At 41.3% G+C, this 23,769-nt stretch overlaps 1 protein-coding gene across 2 annotated transcripts in view; it reads left to right on the forward strand.

The window, feature by feature from the left end:
- Window positions 1-279: 279 nt before the first annotated feature.
- The window catches only part of cemip (cell migration inducing hyaluronidase 1), an 81,006-nt gene continuing 57,516 nt past the window's right edge, over window positions 280-23,769 (forward strand). Inside the window, exons 1-9 of one of the 2 annotated variants that reach the window (XM_077713510.1) lie at window positions 280-402; window positions 5,509-5,659; window positions 6,021-6,178; window positions 11,723-11,860; window positions 12,822-12,960; window positions 16,503-16,739; window positions 20,629-20,808; window positions 22,609-22,679; window positions 22,850-22,945. In XM_077713510.1, the coding sequence (XP_077569636.1) occupies window positions 6,124-6,178; window positions 11,723-11,860; window positions 12,822-12,960; window positions 16,503-16,739; window positions 20,629-20,808; window positions 22,609-22,679; window positions 22,850-22,945 (916 nt within the window). In that variant the 5' untranslated portion in view covers window positions 280-402; window positions 5,509-5,659; window positions 6,021-6,123. Of the gene's footprint in view, window positions 403-5,508; window positions 5,660-6,020; window positions 6,179-11,722; window positions 11,861-12,821; window positions 12,961-16,502; window positions 16,740-20,628; window positions 20,809-22,608; window positions 22,680-22,849; window positions 22,946-23,769 lie in introns of those variants that run through there. The other variant, XM_077713509.1, reaches the window with a different exon arrangement.

The following is a 23,769-nucleotide window of genomic DNA, read 5'->3' on the forward strand; positions in this document are numbered from 1 at the left end:
ACGCACCACGTGCGTGCGTATTGGAGTGTGTCCCCAAAAACATTTAGAAAAAAAAAAAAGGTAATTAAAGTCCCCCAAACTGAGATTCATTTTGTCGTTTTTTTAAAAAAAAGCTCTTGACACAAAACAAGACATAAAACATTAATACAATCAAAGCTATTGTTGCGTTAAATGGGTGCACGTATAAACATTCACAAGACACACTCCAATACGCACGCACCACTGGCACGCAGTGGGCGTGTCTTTCCGTCAGCATGAGTAAATAGAAGCGCGCCTCGGTGCTCCCCAGTCAAAAAATGACAGTTTCTTTGACTTCGCGACCGGTACCAGCTATCACAGCTCAGCTCCACTGTTGCAAAGCTTCGAACATAAAGGTTACTGGACCCGGCACAGATTATTAGGGTAAGGTTTCACCCTCTCCATTATTTTTTATTTTATTTTATGAAATGTTTTGTGTAAATTGTATTCACCCATCATGAATATAAACGAGGGCGTCATTCGTCCGCTGGGAGCCACCTGTGTGCAGTTTTTGCTGTGCTTCCCGCGGCTCTACCCTAAAAATCCCGCTTTCTCCGCCTTTTTTCACAATGTTGCTTTGGTCATCAAGTGGAAAACTAGTAAACGCACTAGGCATGTAGTGAAAATGGGGATGTTTGTTTGGCAAATGGCAAGTAGACATTAACAGTTCTGACACACACTGACTGGTGTCGAAAGTGCAAACGCTATTGAAAATCAATATAAAGAAAAATATAAAATAACATACATGGCGGGGTGGTTGAACACTCCAATTGCCCCTACATATGCGCGTCAGCGTGAATAGGTGTGAGTGTGCATGGTTGTCCGCCTTCTTGTGCCCTGCAATTGGCTGGCCACTGATTCAGGATGTCCCCTGTCTAGTGCCTGTCCTTAGCAGGGCTAGACTCCAGCACCCCTCGCGACCCATGTGAAGATCCCATATCATCTCATTTTCTCAACTGCTTTATCCTCATTAGGGTCGTAGGGGTGCTAGAGCCATTCCCAGCTGTCCCTCCATCCCTCTATCTCTCTATCTCTCTCTAGGTAGGTAGGTAGGTGGGTGGGTGGGTGGGTGATTGTTTAGGTTGGGTAGGTTGGGTAGGTGGGTAGGTGGGTAGGTGGTAGGTAGGTAGGTAGGTGCGGGCGGGCGTTCGGACGGAGATATATATATATATATATATATATATATATATATATATATATATATATATATATATATATATATATATATATATATATATATATATATATATATATATATATATATATATATATATATATATATATATATATATATATATATACATATTCATATACACATTTATTAATAGGTAGGAAGGTAGGTAGGTAAGTATATATAAATGTATGTATATATATATATATATATATATATATATATATATATATATATATATATATATATATATATATATATATATATATATATATATATATATATATATATATATATATATATATATATATATATATATATAAGCACATATATACATACATATTTATATACATACACATGCATACGGTAGGTAAAGATCCTGTTTTTGTTGTTTTCGAAACCCATTTACATGGTTCATGCAATGTGAATTTTGTACAAAAGTATGGCACAGTGTAGATTAAATTATTCCGCAATGGCGTGCTACGCATTTAGCATATCAAGGAACGTAAAGATTTTGGAGGCATCTTCAACATCGACTCAAAATCCAAACAAAGGTAGACTAGGCATAGTCTTTCTCTACATGTTATCTGTACGAATCTTAATATAATCAGAGGAAACCAGTTCATTCTCCTACGGTATTGTCTCTTCTACAGTACTGAGTCCTACCCAATTCAACGCCGAAGAAGAAGCATAGCCCTGACCCCTATTTTTCATCTTGTCTTTTGCTTGCAAGTTTCAGCGTGGATTTTGACATTTTTATGAACTTAGTGAATATTAGTGGAGGCGTTAGCATGTCAGGTTCGTGGGTTCGATCCCAGGTCGGTCCCCCTTTTTGGAGTTTTTCATGTTCCCCCAGGCTTCTGTGGGTTTTCTTCCGGGTACTCCGGTTTACTCGCACTTGCCAAACACATACTAGGCTTGGTGAACACTCTAAATTGTCCCTAAGTTATAGCAAGAATGAGTGTCCTTGTGCCCTGTTATTGACTGGACACCAATTCATGTTGGTGCCTGTAGCTCCAGCTCCATGAGCCTTTGAAGGATAAGGTAAATGAGTTATCTTGGTAGCCGCCTCGTGGTGTGGATGTTAGGGGGTATTTGTTAGCGTGGGTGTACTAGTCTGCCTTTAGCCCAAAGTCAGCTGGGACAGGCACCGGCAATGTAATTTCCCGAATACGGGATGAATTAAGTTATCCAATCCAATCTAATCCAAACCGGCAAGCCTTTCGAAGATATGGGGTATGAAAGATGAATGTTGGTCAGGTGCTTTCCAAAATATAAACCATTTACACAATTTTTGTTGTAATTAAAGTGTCCCAGACTTTGAACAAACCAGACATTTTTTTGTTTCTGATTTTGAACGAAAATTCAGAATTCGAACCCCCCTCAACCAAAGCTTGAAAAGACAACACGTGCAACCTGACCATCTGGCACACCACGCACTTTGTTATTGTTTATAACATCAGCAGTATGCAGTTGTGTCCTGTTAGCTACATTTACTGACTATTTTTTTCTTTATAAAGAAGCCTATATTAACCCGCTATCATTGCTTCAAAGAACTCGAGTGGAAGTAATAAGGCTGCTCATGCTGAAAAAAAAGGAAAGTCATGCGTAAACTTCAGACCAGACTACCCCAGAAAAGTTCATGTACGACGAGTTTGCCCATTTCATCAAGGCCGAGGTATAGCTTTCCAACAAGTTTTCAACTGTGACGAAACGGGCCTATTCTGGAAAAAAATGGCACTAAGGACCTACATTAGACAGCAGGAAAAGTCGATGCCAGCCACAGGCCTAAGAAGAAGAAGTTTATACTTTATGTGGTTATGCTAGCGGCAATTGCAAGATCATACCGCTGCTACTGTATCATTCTGTTAAAGCCTATTTGGAGAAAGATTGGCCTTACACTGCCTGCCCACGTTCCAACTTTGGGAGACGACATAACAGATGAATTTGACTCATTAAAGTCAGATTTCTTCCTCCTTGTACACCTTTGATTTAACCTATGGAAAAGCTATTGGGGTAGACCTGCCAACTGGTTTAATAATTGTTTGTTCATGTCGAGCCAATGTGGCCAAACTGGGTTTACAATGGTTTGTTAGGACAGTGGAATGAAGGATGAGCCAACTAGCTGTTTGTTCGCACTACGAATTGTAAAATAGCTAACTAGCTGGCCTTGCAATTGTTTCCTTGTATTGTGGAATATGGCCAACTCACTTTGGAAATGCACAATATAAGATAGGCTGTGGCAGTTTGTGTGTGCTATAAAAATATCATGTTTGCATACAACTTAAACCTGCTAATGTCTAACCATATTAGCCCAAAGTTTTGTCTACATAAGCTCTGTCCTACATCACTGTCTTAGAAATATTACCCTATAGTTCCTATAAAAAGACTGAGCTCTGTTCATTCAGAGAGAATTGCGAGGAAGGCAGACTGTGAGAGGTTCACAGCTGTCGGAGCATTCTCCAACCATCCTGCAGTCCGGTAATAAACCTATTTCCTATTTAAATTGATCTCACTCGTTCTTAACCTGCTCCTGAAGTTGTATTTTCAGACCTATCAGAGTCCAGAGCGAAGGTTACAGTGCGTGAGAGCGAGATCATGGTCTGTGGCCGTGGGGCTGAGTGTGGTCAGGATCCTGGGAGCAAGACAAGAGGTCGGAGATCAGTAGAGGCAAGCAAGGAGATAGTGCAAGAGGGTACTTAATAGTAAACTGATTAAGACGATCCAGCAGCATGTACAAACATATTATATATCCCATGCATGTGCAGTCAATGAAGTTTCAATGCAGATTTCGTAATATCAAGATCTCCACAAAATTAAGAGTATGAATTAATAATAATATGAAAAAATAGCGCATGCTTGAATTTTTTTTCTGAAACTGTTTACAGCATTGATAAATTTAATGACAAAAATATATTCGTTCAATTACATTTATTATTCCCAAACAAAACTGCATTTTGTAAATTGTGCAGTCAACTATAAAAAAACACAATCTATATGAAGCAATTGTAATGTGTCAAGAAAGAACATATTTCTGCAGAGAAAAAAAGGTACAACATGTTCATAGGAACAAATCCTTGAAGATTAAGTGTGGGCAAATGTCCTTTAAATAACCTAACTCATTGATTTCATTGGCTTCATTTCTGCAAGAGGAATAAGGGATCACTCTGTTTGTTTTTCATGGCTGACACTTAATACTAGGATACACTGGTGATCACACTTGGATGAACCTTTAGGGGAGTAAGAAATTCCTTCAGAAGTCTTCCATACCGCACATTTTCGAAAGAGTTGCGGGGGTTGCTGGAGTCTAACCCAGCTGACTTCAGGCAAAAGGCAGACTACATCCCAGACTGGTCGCCAGTCAGCTTTAGGGCACACAGAGAGACAAACAACCACACAGACCCACAATACCACCACCAGCAGGTACTGAGCTCGCGCCTCCTGCACCTATGTCAGTTGAGTGAATCGCTCCACAACGTGGCGGCTCCTACATAGATGTGTTTGTGAAATGGTACAATTTGAGGAAATTACAGGCAAGCATCTTTTATTCCTGGTTCTAAAATATTCAATTCTCTTATTTTACAGCATATTGTTTTTTCCAAAATTACTTAGTTTCACATTTCACACACCGGCTGAAATAATGGCTCACCTCCATATGCACGGTGATGAATAGTAAAGCGTTCTGATTTGATCATTTGTGTCATTACCTCTTTTTAAGGCTTAGAGTTGGCAGACTTTGAGGATATAGAGAGAATCTGTCAACCTAAATAACTTGAAGGGAGGAAAAAGAAAAACTATTCATTTTTTTTTCATACTAGGTGTGAGTGTTTTTGTCCGTTTATCTATGTATGTAATTTATATATTTCATCGTGGAGTGGTTGGCAGGTCGGCAGGCTCTCTTACTGTTCGAGATCGAGGGTTAAATGTCTAGTGAGTTCTGACTCCTGTGTGGAGTTTGCATCCTTTCTCTGTTCCTGCGTGGGTTTTCCAAAGTTACTACGGTTCCCTCCCCTATCACAAAAATAAGCATGGAAGGCTTGTTGAACACTCAAATTGTCTCTAGGTATGAGTGTGGGAGTTAATTGTTGTTTGTCTCATTGTGCTCAAACAATTCAGAGGGACTCCGCCTACTGCCTGTAGGATGGGATGGAATGGAATCTAAAAGACTTTTTGCACGGCAACGCGCTCGTAACATAAGATAAAGACATTTAAATGAACTTGGATTACAATGCATACACACTCAAAAATAACTTTAATCTCATTTTACACTAAACTTAATTAGAATTTGGTTTTAAATTTGTATACCTTTCCTCTTTCAGGTTGCCTCTATTTGCCCCGTCTCCACCCTAACTTTCAGAATAAACCTATCGAGGGTTGTTTGCTTTTGTCTTCCCTTCAAAATATTCCCAAAATGATGCACACTAATCTCCTCACAATAGGATAACGCACGACCACTTGCCAACTTGCCCGGTAAGGAGTACTCCTTTTGTAATAGCAAACAAGCTCCGCCATTCGCACTAATTAACAGGAAAATAAACACTGAAAAACAATGCTCGTAGAAATATTACACGAATGAGTTGTGACCAGAAAGACAGTGCCAATGATGTTCTTTTGAGCAGCCTCTCGCGTCCGATGTATGCTCATATATCAAAATTTGTCTCGTATCTCAAGATAAATATTTGCACAAAATTTTACCCGTATATGAAATTGCTCGTATGTCGGGGCACTCGTATGTCAAGGTATTACTGTACTATTGCCTGTAATTTTCTGGTTGGATTTAATTAACATTTATTTCTGTGACTTGAAATCCGTGTTTCATTTTCTTTTTCAGATCCCTTTGATAGCACCGTCTCTCCATTTGCAGCACAGTAGGAGGTCCAAAACAACCTGATAACACCTCTGGCACGAGATTGGTCTGTTGGAAGCTGAGAGAGATGACAACATGTTTTGTTTTTATTGCAGCTCTGCTGTTAACCACCATGCAATCACGTGAGTCATGCATGTACTTTTCACTAGAGTTGAGACATTCGCAACCATATTTAATCTTTGAATAGCTCAATAATATAAATCGGAATTTAGTCAGGTTTAGTTGGGAGCTGTTCTTTTTTCCAGACAAGCTCTCCTACTAAATGATAGATGGAGAGGGCATGGGGAGAGATATACTCACTCCATATGGAATGCAGTGGCCAGGTGCCTTTTTTCTAATACACAATTACTGTGATTCTTCTTCACTTTGCACCTTCAACTATCACGGCTTCACTCATCGCAATTTTTTTTCTGGAAAATTAAAGTTCAGAAAAAAATGTGAAAATCTATGTGGAAATACGCAAGCGGAAGCCACTCAATTGTCATCCGCTTATTACAAAGAAAATGGCGGAATACAGAGGACTGTCACTCAACTCACCACCCAGGCGAGGGAAAAAATGGTGGGCAGCAGGCGCTGGCAGAAAATAGACCTTTCTGACCCCCTGTGAGGGTGGATTTTTATCATAAATGCGAGCCCTAGCCGCTGTGATTCTAACCAACAACAGAGCTTACTTAGCGGACTCCTGGAGCCTCGTGGTAGCGGAGCTGACAATTTAATGTCCCGGATATCTGCAATGTGCAAAAGTGCAAACTCTGGGCAATGTTACGACGGACACCATCAGCCTTGTCCGAAAATAGAGCACTTTAGCAGTGGAAGTTGAGATTCCATTTAAATCCTGGAAGTGGGCTGACATCGTTGATAGAGGTACCTGGACAGTTGGACGGAGGAGCAAAGTGTAAGTTTAATTACCCGGGCGGTTGGCTGGTGGTCCGGCGGTGCATCCCAGCTGCCAGCTGCATCGGCCGACGCCGCCAGCGCATGCCGAGGCGTCGGCCGACAATCCGGCGGCGAGCAAGGTCTGCCCTGCTACCCGGCCCCGGCCGGAACAGGCACCAACAAGTTTTCAGGAAGCGGATGCCTTCCTGGATATTTTTATATTAGATTAGCTCTTCATCATGTGTGGGAATGCTGCTGGCTGGTTTCATGGTAAAGCCAGCTTTAATCAACAAGTGAGACCGTCCTCATGCTTTAAAAAACAAACACATGTTTTGACTGATTCGTTTATAACACACAATCGTGTTGTCAGGAGTGGCTTGATTGCCCCTCCTGGCATGATTTCATGATTGTTATCAGCCGTGGCTAATTAGGTGATTAGGTTTTTTTTTGGCTATTTAAGCATTATGTTTTTTGTTGAGTGTTTGTCGGATCGTCTGGTTTCATTCCCTGTGTTTCCACGTTGTCATGCCGTTCACTTGACGCCACGCCACGCTGCATGTTTCTTTTCTGTAGTAGTAAGTGATCAAGCTAAGTTGTCTATGTTATGTTTTTCCCGTTTTTTAAACCAAGCAACAAGAGCAACATATCTGCCTCCCCTTTTCTATTTGCTTCGGCGTCTCCGCACCTGGGTTCACCTTCCCCTCCGATCGCGTCGCACTAAGCGACGGGATCGTAACAGGTGTTTTCAAGGTGGTTTTGTTACGAGACACATTTCCATCCAACGCTTAGTCAGGCGAGTATAGTAATCCCTCGAATATCGTGGATATTGTAGACCAGACATGGCTGGGAAATTTAACTTGCACTTTGCTCCCCAGCGCCGTCTAACCGTCAAGTCGTCGTCATTGGAGCTCGATTTTTGGATAACTGCCCGGACCTAATTGAAATCTCAACTTTCACGTTGTTCCACCTGGATAATTCTTGCCGGCCAAAGTCCTCTAGTTTCAGACAAGGCCTATTCCATCTGCCATAACATCGCTTGCATATCTAAAAACAAATCCCCTCCTGCTGGTGCTCTCTGCCATTGAATTCAAGCAAGTTTTATTTTGAAATATGCACTACGGCATAATGTCACCTGGGGTTTGCATTTCTCAAAAGAAAATCCCCCTTTGCTGGTGCTCTCTCCCGTCCAATTCACCGAGCTTGTTTTATAAGTGCCATCGCGTAATGCCGCACGGGACTTGCATTTATGAAAAATGAACTTCTTTCCCGAAAAAAAATCTGCGATTTAGTGAAGCTGCGAAAGGCGAAGCCGCAAAGTACAGATGGATCACAATATACAATTTTTGATAATTGTACTTTTGTACTTGCAGTTCTGTAAGGGCGCAAAAACATGTTTTGCGATAATAAATAGGGTTGTCTTGTTTTGCAGTTCTTCCTTTATTGCGCCCATGTCTGGTTTACATTAAATGCCTATTCGAAGGATTATTGTATTATTTTAAATTTGCAATCCTAATATTTTTGCAGGGGCGGCCCAGCGGCTTGAGTGGTTAACGCATCGGCCATACAGCTCTAGGGTCCTGGGTTCAAGTCCAGGTCGGTCCACTTTTGTAGAGTTTGCTTGTTCTCCCCACTTCTGCATTGGTTTCCTCCCAGATTCCAAAGACATGCATGGTAGGCTGATTGAACACTCTAAATTGCCCCTTGGTATGAGTGTGACTGTGAATGGTTGTCCACATGCTTGCCTGCAATCGGCTGGCAACGTATACAGGGTGTCCTCCACCTCTCTCCCAAAGACAGCTAGCATAGGCTCTTGCACCCCCCAAGACCTTAGTGAGGATAAAACGGTTCAGAAAATGAATGAATTAATATTTTTTGCAGCCACCTTATTGTGTAGTGGTTTACTCACCTGACTTCTATGCGGGCAAGTGAAGAATTGTGACCAGGGTGGTGTCACAAAGATGTTCCTGGCTCTGCTGAGGTAACTGATAGATCTGAAAATACAACTTCAGGAGCAGGTTAAGAAAGAGTGAAATCAATTTAATAGGAAATAGGTTTATTAAAAGACTGCAGGGTGGGGGAGAATGCTTGAACAACTGCGAACTGCACACGGTCTGTCGTCCTCGCAATTCTCTCTGAATGAACAGTGGGTCAGTCTTTATATAGGAAAACAGGGCATAGTATGGTTTCTATGACAACTACCAAACTTTGGGCAAAGTCTGATTAATCAGTGACAAGTCCCCATGACAACGACCAAACTCGGGGCAAGTTTCTTATAAAGAATGATGTTTTTTTACTTACAAAAACTGATATAATATGAACAAGCAATTGCCAAGCGACGCTGTCATTTTATCTTAATGTTATCTTACAGTAACGAGGGCCGGCAATGTCTTCCAGTGAGGGCAGAGAGCAGCCGACAATATTCTGGGCAGTGTTAATCACTCTCTGCATGGCCTTTTTGTCTGCTGCCGTGCTTCCAGCGTACCACACTGTAATGCAGTATGCCAGGATGCTCTCCACAGTGGCTCTATAGAAGGTTACGAGAAGCTTATTGGCCAAGTTGTTCCTCCTGAGTACCCTGAGGAAATTTTTCTGGGCATTCTTCTCTACTGCCGTGGTGTTTGTCGACCAGGAGAGCTTATCAGTGACGTGGACCCCCAGGAATTCAAAGGACCGGACCCTGTTTACACATACTCCATTTATTAGGCGTGAGGCCAGATCGGTGCTGTGTTTGCAAAAGTCCAGGATAATTTCTTTAGTTTTTGTGGTATTCAGTGTGAGATTGTTCACCGAGCACCACAAAGACAGTTTAATGGCCTCATCTCTGTAGGCCAATTACAACCCTCTTGAGATGAGTCCGCCCATAGTGGTATCCTCGGCAAATTTGATGATGGAGTCAGACTGATGGGTTTGTGTACAGTCGTATGTGTATAGAGAGTACAGAAGAGGACTCAGTATACAGCCTTGAGGAGAGCCAGTGCTCAGTGCAATGGAGGAAGAGAGGTGGGGACCAAGTCGAACTGTTTGTTGTCGGTTGTTAAGAAGTTCTTTATCCAGCAGCAGATGAAAGTGCATTGTCCAAGGTGGGAGAGTTTGTCAGTCAGAATGTCCGGTATTATAGTACTGAAGGCTGAGCTATAGTCATTGAAAAGCATCTCACGTAATTCCCATGATGCTCCAGGTGGCTCCGTGCTGTGTGTAAAGCAATGGCGATAGCAACCTCAGTGGACCTGTTTGCTGCAAAGGCAAACTGGTGAGGGTCAACTGAGGGAGGGATTGTATTCCTGATATGGCAGACGACCAACTTTTCAAAGCACTTCATGATCACAGGCGTGAGTGCAACAGGCCAATAGTCATTCAGGCTGTCAATGGTTGGCTTTTTGGGGGCAGGGATAATGGTGGCATATTTCAGGCAGGATGGAATGATGAATTAAAGCAGGTAATTTTTTTAAAAAAATGTGAAAACTCCAGCCAGCTGGTCAGCAGAGGCTTTTAGAACTTTCCCAGGTACTCCTTCAGGGCCAGCAACCTTCCTGGTGTTCACAGACCCCATTTTCAGTCTCACTTCATGGAAGATGAATGAATGACTGGGGTTATGTATTGTGACATTTTGAAAAAGAACCTCCTTTCCCCTCCCGATAAGTCATTACTTTATCGTGGTGGGGTTTGTGTGTCCCAATGATCGTTGGAGCTATGTCATATAGACCTGGCCAATCCGGTCTTCATGGGCCGCTGTCGGTGCAGGTTTTTGGTCCCACCAATCCAACACAGACAGTTTAACGAATTAGATTCTTGCTGAAACGCGTGCACACACGTGCACACACGTGCACACACGTGCACACACGTGCACACACGTGCACACACGTGCACACACGTGCACACACGTGCACACACGTGCACACACGTGCACACACGTGCACACACGTGCACACACGTGCACACACGTGCACACACGCGCACACACGTGCACACACGCGCACACACGTGCACACACGCGCACACACGTGCACACACGCGCACACGTGCACACACGCGCACACACGTGCACACACGCGCACACACGTGCACACATATGCACGCATATATATGCATACATTTATATGCATACATTTATATGCATACATTTATATGCATACATTTATATGCATACATATATATGCATACATTTATATGCATACATTTATATGCATACATTTATATGCATACATATATATGCATACATACATATGCATACATATATATGCATACATATATATGCATATATATGCATACATATATATGCATACATATATATGCATACATATATATGCATACACATACATGCACACACATACACACACACATACACACAGATATATATATATACATATGAAAAAAATGAAAAAATGAAAATGAAAATAAGACATAGGCATTGTCGTCATCATTGACTTGACAAAAAGCCTAGTAGTCATCATACCCTCAGCAGCGTATGATGAAATTGTATAGTGCTTCTCCACAGGTTCGTCTTCCCAGGCAAGACCCATTTATGACATATTCATACTCGTTAGCTCTCCGCCTCCTTGAGTGAGACACACTGCCAAACCAGTCTAGGGTGTAGTCTGCATTTCATCCGAAAACAGCCGGGTTAGGCTTCGGCAACCCCTGCAATCCTTTCGAGGATGGCCGATATGGAAGTTGAATGAATGAATGAATTGTATCAGTTCATAATCCCCCCATCTTCGTCAAGAATAAATGCCTGACATATTCTTTTGAACGAAAACGTTAATATTGTTTCCTCTCATATAATCCCACAGTGTGTCCTGACAAAGAGCCAGGGTTGAGGCCATGGATGCCAGGACACAGCAAACATCATCGTGTCGTCATTAGTTATGGGAGAAAAGTTCTCCTCACCACATCTGCTACGGTGCACTCTATTGAGATTTTAAATGGAGGTGAGACACTTTTTTTATTTTTTTGCAATAAATTACACAAATAATGTAAAAAGCAAATAGGACCAACACCTTTCCAGACTAGCAGTCCATTGAATGTGTTGTTTCCCACATTTTTATTTTGCCAGGATTAGATTAGGCATGACCACTGTAAATGTGGGAATGAATCTAACTGTGAGTTCGTTGCGCTCTAAAACTGCTTCGGCAAGGACATGCATGATGATTCTTCATTGTTTTTTTTTGCACGTGCGGAAATGGCCAAATTGCACTAATGTAATTGATTAATAATCAAATATCAATGGTAGTACATTTACTTTCAACTTTGTAGTGGAATACCTAAGATCTCTCGTTGGGCTTTAATGAAATACATGTATATCATTATGTTGCAGACATCATGCAATTACACAATGGTTAGTTGACTCCCAGTCTAGCTGTAATTCTGACCCTTTTCACATCACAATTACAGCCACTGTGTGATGGGAAAGATAGATTGGGTTGTTGATGCATCCTTCGTTAAATTACTCTAAAAATCACTTTGAATGAATATATATGACCATGCAAGAATGAGAATCTCATTGGACGTGTCCTTGAACCTCTCCCTTAATTTGGATTTAAAACAATGATTAGGTGCCTTTATAAATATTTTTTTTTTGCTTTAGTTAAGGACTTGATTTAAATTTAAGCACCTTCATTGGAGTCACATAAGTTTAAAAATAATGCACCCAATGGGCTAAATGTGCTAAAGGCCATGCCTTTTCAAAGTTCAGGAAAACTAATGTAGTAAAATCAAGGCTGCACTATGTAGCGGCATAGGTATTGCACAGCTTGTACTGTCATGGTTATAAATGGTGGAAAGGTATATGTCGTGTGTCTGAGGGCTCTGGAGCAGAAATAAAACACATTTCAAATGTGCTTAACCTTGCCTTTCCCTCTGCCTTTTTACTTGTGTCTCTCACCTGTGTAGGGAAACTGGTGATTGCTGACACCAATCGGCCAATACACTTACGGACAAAACACATTCTTATTGGGAACAAAGGGGAACTGCACATTGGAAGTCCAGACTGTCCTTACAAGGGCAATCTTACCATTTCTTTGTTTGGAAGGTAGACCTATGTGTTATATACATATCCAACATTTTTAGTCTACATTATACAAATGAATTTTCATGATTTTTATATAAACAACAAAAATACTTTTGTATTAAGTTCAGAACAATTACAATGAGTTAAATAGATTGAGTCAAATGAGTTAAGTATTTGAACCCTTCTATTTAAGTTTCACCACTTAGAAACCATAGCGTAATCTGAAATTCTCATCGTAGGTGAGATAAGCTAAAAAGAAAATGCCAGAAATCACAATGTATGATTAATTGACAATGAATTTAAGCAATACAGCTGAAAATAAGTACCGTATTTTTCCACACTATAAGGTGCACCACATTATAAGGTGCACCTTCAATTAATTATATATTTTAAGAAAAATTCAGTCTAAAAGGCGCACCACGTTATAAGGTGCTACAGTAAAGCCTGGGGTTACGTTAATATGCATCCATCAGACGGTGCTACGCTGAAGGGAATGTAAACAAAACAGTCAGATTTGTATTAATAGATTACAAATCAGCTTTCTGACAACTCAATTCACTACCAACATAAATAAACAACTGTTTTATTTTTTTCCCCAGAGAATAGTCTTTGTATTTTCGTGACACAGCAATAGCATAACTCAAGCCAAACAGCTGGGCGAATGCGGCATCCAATACGTTTCCATCTCATCAAAGTCGTCCTTAATCGAGTCAGCAATTCCTGCCTTTTTGAAAACTAGGACCACAGTTAAGACTTATATATCAGGTCAGGCATTTATGACCTTTTGTCATTCCACCCGGAATGACAGGGAGCAATGAATTAGTGTGCTAAATCGAGTTCAACCGAAATGAAACGCTGTTTTATATATCCCAACATTTACCGCACTCTACTCCTACGGTGGGAAATGGGGTCGACTGCCTCTTACTGTAGTCGAGAAACCTGTTGATCCTTATAAAATATATAGTGCGCAGTCTCGCTTTGAATGCTGTTGACGCCAACATCTAGCAGCTGGTGTTCTTTTGTCAATCCACCCGGAATGACGGCGAGCACAGTAATTCAAAATAACTATAATTCCCAGCATGCAACGCACACTAATTCTTCTACGGGGGAAATGGAGTTGCCGACTGCAGTTGCGAGACCTGTTGCGGATCAATATTGATCCATATATAATGCGCACCGGATTATAAGGCGCTCATAAGTGCGCCTTATAGTGCGTAAAATACGGTATTTGGACACCTTAGAGAACTAATACTAATTGGTATTGTCACCTTTGTTTTCAATTACAGAGGTCTAACTTTTCCTGTAGTTTTTCACCGTGGAGTTTTGTCCCAATACACCACACATCTCTTTTAGATCAGTCAGTTTTCAGGGCTGGCGCTGATACATACAGAGTTTGAGCTCCCTACAATATTTTTCTATTGGGTATAGAGACTGGCTAGGTCATGCCAGAATCTTGATATGCTTCCTACAAAGCCACTCCTTGGGTTTCCTGGCTGTGTGATTTCAGTCATCGTCATGTTGTAAGACCCATCCACGAACATCTTCAATGCTCTGACTGAGGGAAGGAGGTTGGTCCCCAGAATCTCATAAAACATGGCCCCGGTCATCCTCTCCGTAATACAGTGGTGACGTACTGTCCAATGTGCAGAAAAACAACCCCAAAACATGATGCTACTACCCACGTGCTTCACAGCAGGGATAGTATTCTTGGGATGGTACTCATCATTCTTCTTCCCCCAGACACGGTTGGTCGAATTATGACCAAAACGTTAAATTTTGGTCTTATCTGACCACAAAACTTTCTCACAGGAGTCCCCTCTGTCATCCAAATGATAATTGGCAAACTAAACACGGACCGTCACGCGTGCTGGTTTAATCAGGGGAAACCTTCGTGCTATGCTTGACTTCAAACCATGATGTTATAGTTTATTACACACTGAAAACAATGGTCCCAGCTCTTGACTGGCATTGGCCATGTCCTCATGCAGTTCTGGGCTGATTCCTCAATTTATTTTGGAATATTAGGACCCCACTAGGTGATATCTTGCATGGAGCTCCATTCCAAATGACATTGACTGTCATGTTTATTTTTTTTAGTTTTCATTTCATTTTCTGAACCGTTTTATCCTCATTAGGGGAGCAGGGGGTGCTGTAGCATATCCCAGGTGACTTCGAGCCAGTGGCGGGTAGCCAGCCGATCACAGGGCACAAGGAGACGGACAACCATTCACACTCACACTCATATCTAGGGGCAATTTAGAGTGTCCAATCTGCCTACCATGCATGTCTTTGGAATATGGGGGGAAACCAGAGTTTCCGGAGAAAACCGACGTTTGGCTTTGATTCATTACTCCAACAGTTGATCTTTTTTCACCAAACTGGATAATATCTGGAGTGGAGGTGGCCTTTAAAGCCAGATTAACAGGTATTTGAGGTTGAGATTTCTATCTGATAGATACGTGTTCAAATACTAATTTGCAACTGTATCACACAAAAATGTTGTAAAATTATACATAGCCTCGTGGTGTAGAAGTTCACTCGCCTGACTTCGATACTGGCAGCTGCAGGCCTAATTCCTGCTGGTGGGGGTATGATTCAGTGTGTGGATGGTCATTTGTCTCTCTGTGTGCCCTACAACTGACTGGTGGGTGACCAGTGTACGGTGTACTCTGCCTTTCGCCCGAGGTGGGTTAGGCTCCAGCAACCCGTGCAACCCTTTCAAGGATGGGTGGTATCGAAGATGAATGAATGGATGACCTTGTGATTACTGGGTTTTTTTTAGATTGTCTTCTTCACAACAGACATGGGTGCACCTACGATAAAATGTCAAGTGGGGGAACTCTCACTATAGGAAAGTGAACTCACTATTTCCTATATTACTTGAGTATCTTTAGTTACACTGTCACTAACTCTTCACACATGACAGCTGTATTTTCTTTCAGCGTACGGTAGGAGTGTATCAATTGGCTATTCACAGTTTAATCAAAATATCATTTTCATTTTTTGTTTCATTTTCTGAACCACTTCATCTGCATTAGGGTCACGGAAGGGGGGTGGTGCTCTAGCCTATCCCAGTTGACATCGGCCAGAGGCGGGGGACGCCCTGAACCGGTGGCTAGCTGATCGGAGGGCACGAGGAAACCGACAACCCTCACACTCATACAAAGGAGCAATTTAGAGTGTCCAATCAGCCTACCATGATTGTTTTTTTGAAAATATGGGAGGAAACCAGAGTTCCCACAGAGAAAACCCACATGGGCCCGGGAGAACATGCAAACTTCACACAGGTGGACCGACTTTGACTTGGAACTAGGATACATAGCTGTGAGGCTGACACGCTAACAACCAATTAAGTCACCAGGCTAGCTGATTTATTCAGTATCGAATAATCAGTTACAATCAGGCCTTCCAATTGACCTAAATAATTGAATATGTATGCGATGGCTCAGTACATTTCATTCTATATGTATTAAACTTTCCAATATAGTAATTGTTTACATACTGTTTTCCACACCTTTTGTCATTTTTCTAAATACATAACTCTTGTCCACAACTATTCCCAGGTCAGATGATACTGATGAGGAGCACATCTACTTTGGCCGCAAATTCATTGGTGTGGGATCTGGTGGAAGTTTGGAGATCCATGGGGCAAAGAAGTTATCATGGACTTTCCTTAACAAAACCATACACCCAGGAGAAAGCAATCAAAATCACTACCTCTTGGAGAAAGGCTGGGGCAACCGTGGTATTATTGTCCATGTATTTGATCCCAAGACTGGAGAGGTACTGAGCGATGACAGGTAAGTGGGTCAGTTAAGGCTGCTCGATTGCTTTCCAAATAAAATGGACATTATTTGCATCCAAAGGCTAGAGCACAACAATGTCAAAATAAGGCCACGATAATATTGAGGCACTTGCTGTATAAACAACGGAGCCACATTTGCCTTGCCGCATCTGCTATTTCACTCATTGGCAGATTTTTATATCCAACATAACTTGTATACATTTTTTTGTGTTACGAACGGCAAGTTGTTGATGATGACCTCAACACAAACCTAGATTGAGGAAATCAAATGCAAAATAACATTTTTAAACTAAGGGAGCATGCAAATATGCAAGTGTGACAAAGTCCAACAAAAGACAGCATGACTGAGTTGGTTAAAAAACTAAGGGAAAAGCACTGCCAGTCAGTAGTCAGCTATGTGTCCGAGACATCAATAATCGAATACCGATACAAACATTCACATATTACTCTTGCGATTTGGATCAAGACATCAATAATCGAGCACTGATAAACATCCTAGTTGTAATCCCCAACATGCAATCATTAATAACTTTAACACTTAATCATGTCACACTCTCCCCCACAAAAACAAAAGTCGTCTCGACATCAGTATATTCCAAATACCTTTCCACCTGATTGTTATTCTGAACAGTCTTGCAGACTCTTCACTTCAAATCCGCTTCTGTGAACGGATGCTTATGAAAACTCCAGATAGCAAGGTATTAAATATCTGCATCACTGTCGATCAGGTGATAAAACTGCTCAAGAAGAGCGAGGCAAGGAAGAGTACCGGTCCAGACAGCCTCAGCTCCAGACTACTGAGAGAGTGTGCGGATGAGCTTGGCAAAGTGATTCTGCATATTTTCAACCTCAGCCTCAGTCTGCAGAAGGTCACCACCTTGTGGAAAACTTCCTATGTGGTCCCAGTTCCAAAGACTGCGAACCCCAGGGAGTCAAACCACTTCAGGCCGGTAGCATTAACCTCTCACCTGATCAAGACATTGGATTGGATTGGATTGGCAGGTAGCAAGAGGGTGATTAGACAGAATAAACAGCATCAATCATTAAAATCATCAAATCATTAAAACATAAAAGCCGCAAAACACAAAACGAACAAGAGTGGACAAAGCTACCGTGGCCGCCGGCTGCCGCTTAAACAGCGCCATTTGGTTGCGGTAACTGAATCGGACTCAAAAAGACATTGTAGAGTTGGACAAAAACTGGAACCCCACAGAACAGCAAAGCAAAAAGCACAAAGTACAAAGCAAATCAAAGTAAATGGAATCATCAAATCATTAAAACATAAAAGCCGCAAAACACAAAACGAACAAGAGTGGACAAAGCTACCGTGGCCGCCGGCTGCTGCTTAAACAGCGCCAATTTGGTTGCGGTAGCTGAATCGGACTCAAAAACGACCTTGTAAATTGGGCAAAAACTGGAACCACACACAGGAAGTCTTCCACGAGATGGGGAACTGCTGCAGACTGTGACCAAGGTGGAGAATACGCTCTTGCAAGCTTATTTGCACAGTTACTCAGTAGTCTGAAGCTGAAGAAAACAGCAGCAGGGCAGAAAATCTCGACTCCGTCGCTGTTAGGGGCCTACAACTCTTCCATCCCATCCCACGATGGAATGGTTGGTCAGAAGCGTTGCCTCTTCTCCCAGCACTTTTGTCCAGCTCCAGACCTCCGGCGGTACCGAGGTGTTGCTCCTTCTGCTGCGTATTGTGACAGATAGTTCCATGTGTGTGACAGCGTAGGCATGGCTGGCTGGTCCCCCGAACAAAAAAGAAGTGGCCGAAAAATGCCAGGCTAACAGAACAAGGAAAGTTGTAAAAACATTAAAGTAAAAAGTATAAAGTACAAAGTAAAGTAAAAAAGAATGCTTTAGGAAATATTAAAATGTCATTTAAAAAAAGATAGAAGAGCTGTAAAACATGAAAAACATAAGAGTCTGACACCCTTGGTGCAGAGCTACTGCCACAGGCTTCCGCTTGAACGGCGCCATCTTGGCTCCTCCTCATCCTCAATCACCTCAGCCCCCTGATGAATGCAGAGCCTCTGCAGTTCGCCTATCGTCCAGGCATTGGTGTGGAAGATGCGACCACCTACCTGATGCACAGGTCTCTCTCACACCTGGAGAACACAGGAAGCACGGTGAGAATGATGTTTTTTGACCTCTCCAGTGTGTTCAACACCATTCAGCCGGTCCCACTGAGAGGAAAACTGGAAGAGGCTGGAGTAAGGACCCACCTAGCTGCATGGATCATCGACTTCCTCACTGACAGACCACAATATATGAGACTCCAGGACTGTACGTCTGATGTGGTAGCTTGCAGCACGGGAGCCCCACAAGACACAGTGCTCTCACCACTCCTCTTCTCCCTCTTCACATCAGACTTCGAACATAATACAGACACCTGCCACCTCCAGAAGTTTTCTGATGACACCGCTATTGTTGGGTGAGTGACAGACGGGAATGACCTGGAGTACAGGGGAGTCATCACAGCCTTTGTTGACTGGTGTAGGCAAAACCACCTCTACATCAACACCAGGAAGACAAAAGAACGATTTTTCATAAGAATCCTCAACAGACCACTCAGGTGAACATCCAGGGTACAGACATTGAAATTGTGGAGAATTTGAAGTACCTGGGTGTTCACCTCAACAACAAACTAGACTGGTCCACAAACATAGATGCCCTGTACAAAAAGGGCCAGAGCCACCTCTACCTACTGAGGATTTTACGGTCTTTTGGAGCGTGCAGGACACTGCAGAAGACATTCTACAACACTGTAGTGGCATCTACAGTGTTTTATGCAGTGGTCTGTTGGGGATATGGAAGAACGGAGAGGGACAGAAACAGGTTGAATAAGATGGTCAGGAGGGCGAGGTCTGTTCTGGGGTGTCCTTTGGAGTCTGTGGAGGAAATGCGAGAGCGGAGGATGCTGACCAGGATGATGTCCATCATGGACAGCACCTCCCACCCCCTGCATGAGTTTGTGGAGTCTCTCCAAAGCTCTTTCAGCAATAGACTGCTGCACCCTCATTGCAGGAAGGAGCGCTTCCGCAGATCTTTCCTCCCATCAGCTGTCAGGATCTTTAACAAAAATTGCTGTGTTAGGACCTACCGTATGCATACATGTTCATCTAGTTCAGTGCTTCTCCAATAGTGGGGCGCGCCCCCCCAGGTGCGATACCTGGGGGGGCGCGTGTAACCCTGGGGAACAGGATTTTATTTGGCCGTACTAGTATAAAGTGTAATTGCGCATCCACAACAGTAGCTGGCAGTGGCGCTCTCATTGTTACTTCTGTCATGTTTGTGAGAGTGCAACATTTCACATGTTGTACCTATAACACTTTTATAAAATGATCTTATTTATAGTCACGGTGGGAAGTGGGGGGGGCGCAAATATTTTTCTTCTTGCTAGGGGGGGCCCAACAGAAAATAATTGAGAAGCACTGATCTATTTGTATGTATACATGTGCTTATGTATGTATGTGTATGCATATGTATAAATATGTTTCAGCAAGACGCTTATTTATTTATATATTTATTCATGTATTTATTTATTAACTTACTTATTAACTATCTATTTATGTCTAGAATTCCTTTCCTATTTCTGCATCCTCACACTCTTGCTACTGTGACAACGTAATTTCCCGAATACGGGATCAATAAAGTTATCCAATCCAATATAGTATAATATAATATAATATAATATTATTAAGTAGAATGGAGTACCATGGAATAGCATGGAGTAGCATGGAGAAGAATGAAGTGGAGTAAAGTGGAGTAAAGTGGAGCAGAGTGGAGTAGAGTGGGGTAGAGTGGGGTAGCGTGTTTTTGTAATCCAACTATACGCAACCATTGCTCTAATAAGTTAATGATTATCATCCTTACAGGTTTGACACATATCGGAGCAAGGATGAGAGTAATCGCCTTGCAAAATATTTAAATAAAGTGGAGAAAGGCTTCATTGTAGCCATGGTGATCAATGATGAAGGCTCCAACAACCTGCAGGATTCTGCCAAAAAGAGCATTTCCAGGCTTGGCAGTCAGCACATCAGCAATTTGGGTTTCAGGTGAGTGCATGAGAAAAGGTTTGTTGCTCAAAAATCTGTTGAAACAGCATCTTAGATCTCTGTGATGCCAAACAGCACTCAAAGGCATACTTAAAGGGTCATGGAGTATGGAGACACAGCTCCTTCTGAGGCAATGTTAGCATTGTATCTCATACCTACAACACCATGTGTTCATTTTCTGTTCTCGTGGATTTTAAGATAAATGGGGAGAACAAAGAAATTGAGATTCTCGGGGTGCGTTCAGGCACATCAGCAGAGCCTTTATTGCAAGAAGCACACTTGATTCGAGATCCGACTCCAGAATAGGTATATCTTCTTTCCAGCAGGCAAAAGTGGGTGTTAATTTGAATATTAGTGGGCATGTTTCAGTTTAGAAGGAACTTCCAAATATGTAGTTGTTTTCCACGGTTAGCTAGTCTTGGGAATAAACAGTTTTATATATATATATATATATATATATATATATATATATATATATATATATATATATATATATATATATATATATATATATATATATATATATATATATATATATATATATATATATATATATATATATATATATATATATATATATATATATATATATATATATATATATATATATATATATATATATATATATATATATATATATATATATATATATATATATATATATATATATATATATATATATATATATATATATATATATATATATATATATATATATATATATATATATATATATATATATATATATATATATATATATATATTGGATATCATATATATATCATTTATATATTTATTCATGTTTATTTATTTATGAACTTACTTATTACCTATCTATTTATGTCTCAAATGCGTTTCCTATATCTGCATTCTAACCCTCTTGTTACCGTGACAATAAAATTCCCCAAATACGGGATGAATGAAGTTATCCAAACCAATCCAATCCAATCCAAGCTATAAAAAAAGAGTGTAAAAGAGTGCAAAAAGAGACCGTTGATCATTGTAAAAATTTGAAAAAATTTAGTGTTGAACGAAAGACATCTGCTTAGACATTTGACAATGTGTTAGAATTATATCTATATTAATGGGAAGTGCCATGGTGTTAATAGAACCTATCCCAGCTGACTTCAGGCCAGAGTCAGGGGACAGCCTGCATTGGTGGCCAGCCAATCACATGGCACAAGGAGATAAACAACCATTCACGCTCACACTCATACCTAGGGGCAATTTAGAGTGTCCAATCAACCTACTATGCATCATTCAGGCGAACATGCAAACTCTACACTGGAGGACTGATCTAGATTTAAATCCAGGACCCACACTTTGAAGCTAAGCACTCCCATTTCCGGGCCGTCCTTGAATCAAAATTGTTTTCCATATTTCTTTTATTGACTTTGTGGGCTACTTTTTATTTTGGGTCAAATATGTCAAAAAGTAGCTACTCTAAAGTTTGCTCTTGTTGCAGGCTCTTTTAAAACGTAGAAATCCAGATCACTCATGTCTAGGTTTACAAAAATTTAAAACTGTTTCAAAGAGCAAAGATTTTCAAAAATAATACAAGTTGAGCTCTTAAATCTTTTGACACTTAGAGTATATAGAGATACAGGGTTAATCTTTTTCCTCCCTTTAGAAAGTATACTCTTTTAATTAAGATCAGCAAATGTGAACATGTGTTTGCAGGCGTGTGCACATGCATGTTTGTGGATGTGTGTATCCCTCCCCTTATTAGATGCATATTTGTTCGTTCTGTTTTCTTTTGAGATATAAAAAAATAATCTTTGTCCTCCTTTTTATCCATAGAGATCCATGGTCTTTTATAGCCTTGAAAGGAGACCCATCATCTGCTGTAGAAGCTCATGCTCTTTATCAAGGTGAAAAGCATTTATATATATTTGCTGTCCAACCAGTCTGATCCCTTCCAGTTACATGGGAAAAAGGTTATGTTAGATATGATCCACATGTTACCTCGGCAGAGAATCCTGCGAACACCACACTATCTATACAAAACTCACACATTTTACATGTGTGTATTTGTCCCAAGGGCCTAAAGCCTCCTCGGAAGCCAGAAGCAGACAAATTTTTCAGTTGGGTTATTCAGACCATTTCACTGTAACAGCCAGCAGCCAGTGGGTACAAGGTATGTCTTCACACAAAATGATTTCTATTCAAACCTTCCATTGACTTCCAAAGACATCTCAATAATTAGGTTCACAAATTTTATGTAAATATAATCCCAAATACACTGGGAGAACAATACAGTCAGGGAAATGTTATGTCACAGTAAATGGCATTGAATGTTTGAGTGATTTACAGTGGAAAATGTAATTTATAAAATGATCCTGACTTTTTATTTATTTTCTATTTAAAGAATAAAAACATGAAAAATAAATTTTTCAGCTCAAGCCAGGTCACATACACTAGGTCAGGGGTGGCCAACCCGCGGCTCGCGAGCCGCATGCGGCTCTTTGCCCGGTTTCATGCGGCTCTTACGTCCATATCAAAGTTTGTATTTGTGTTTTATTTTTTTTTTGCGTGTGCGCTTCGCTTGAGTTCAATACGGTATTTTCGTCCAATGCGCATGTGCTTGGGATGAAAATACCTCAAAGTTTCCCAGTAGGAGCAAGGTCATTTGAGTAAACGTTTTTAACAGAGTGGGAGAGCTCCCGTGAACCAGAAGCGACAATGAACGGCGTCGCGCACACAAAAAGTATCCCAAAGATCGAGCGTCGGCTGAAAAAGCCACACCCCCTGCGAGGCAGACCAAGGCGAGAGTGCTCAGCCGGGAGCAGCCAATAGGAGAGCGAGGTGTACACCCACGTGGTGGGCGAACTAGCGCGCCCACCACGTGGGTGTACACCTCGCTCTCCTATTGGCTGCTCCCGGCTGAGCACTCTCGCCTTGGTCTGCCTCGCATGAACATTGTGTGTGCACTGTCTCACACAGACAAACTCTCAGTTCAAC

The sequence above is a fragment of the Stigmatopora nigra genome, chromosome 3 (assembly GCF_051989575.1).
Source record: "Stigmatopora nigra isolate UIUO_SnigA chromosome 3, RoL_Snig_1.1, whole genome shotgun sequence".
Taxonomy (NCBI): Eukaryota; Metazoa; Chordata; class Actinopteri; order Syngnathiformes; family Syngnathidae; genus Stigmatopora; species Stigmatopora nigra.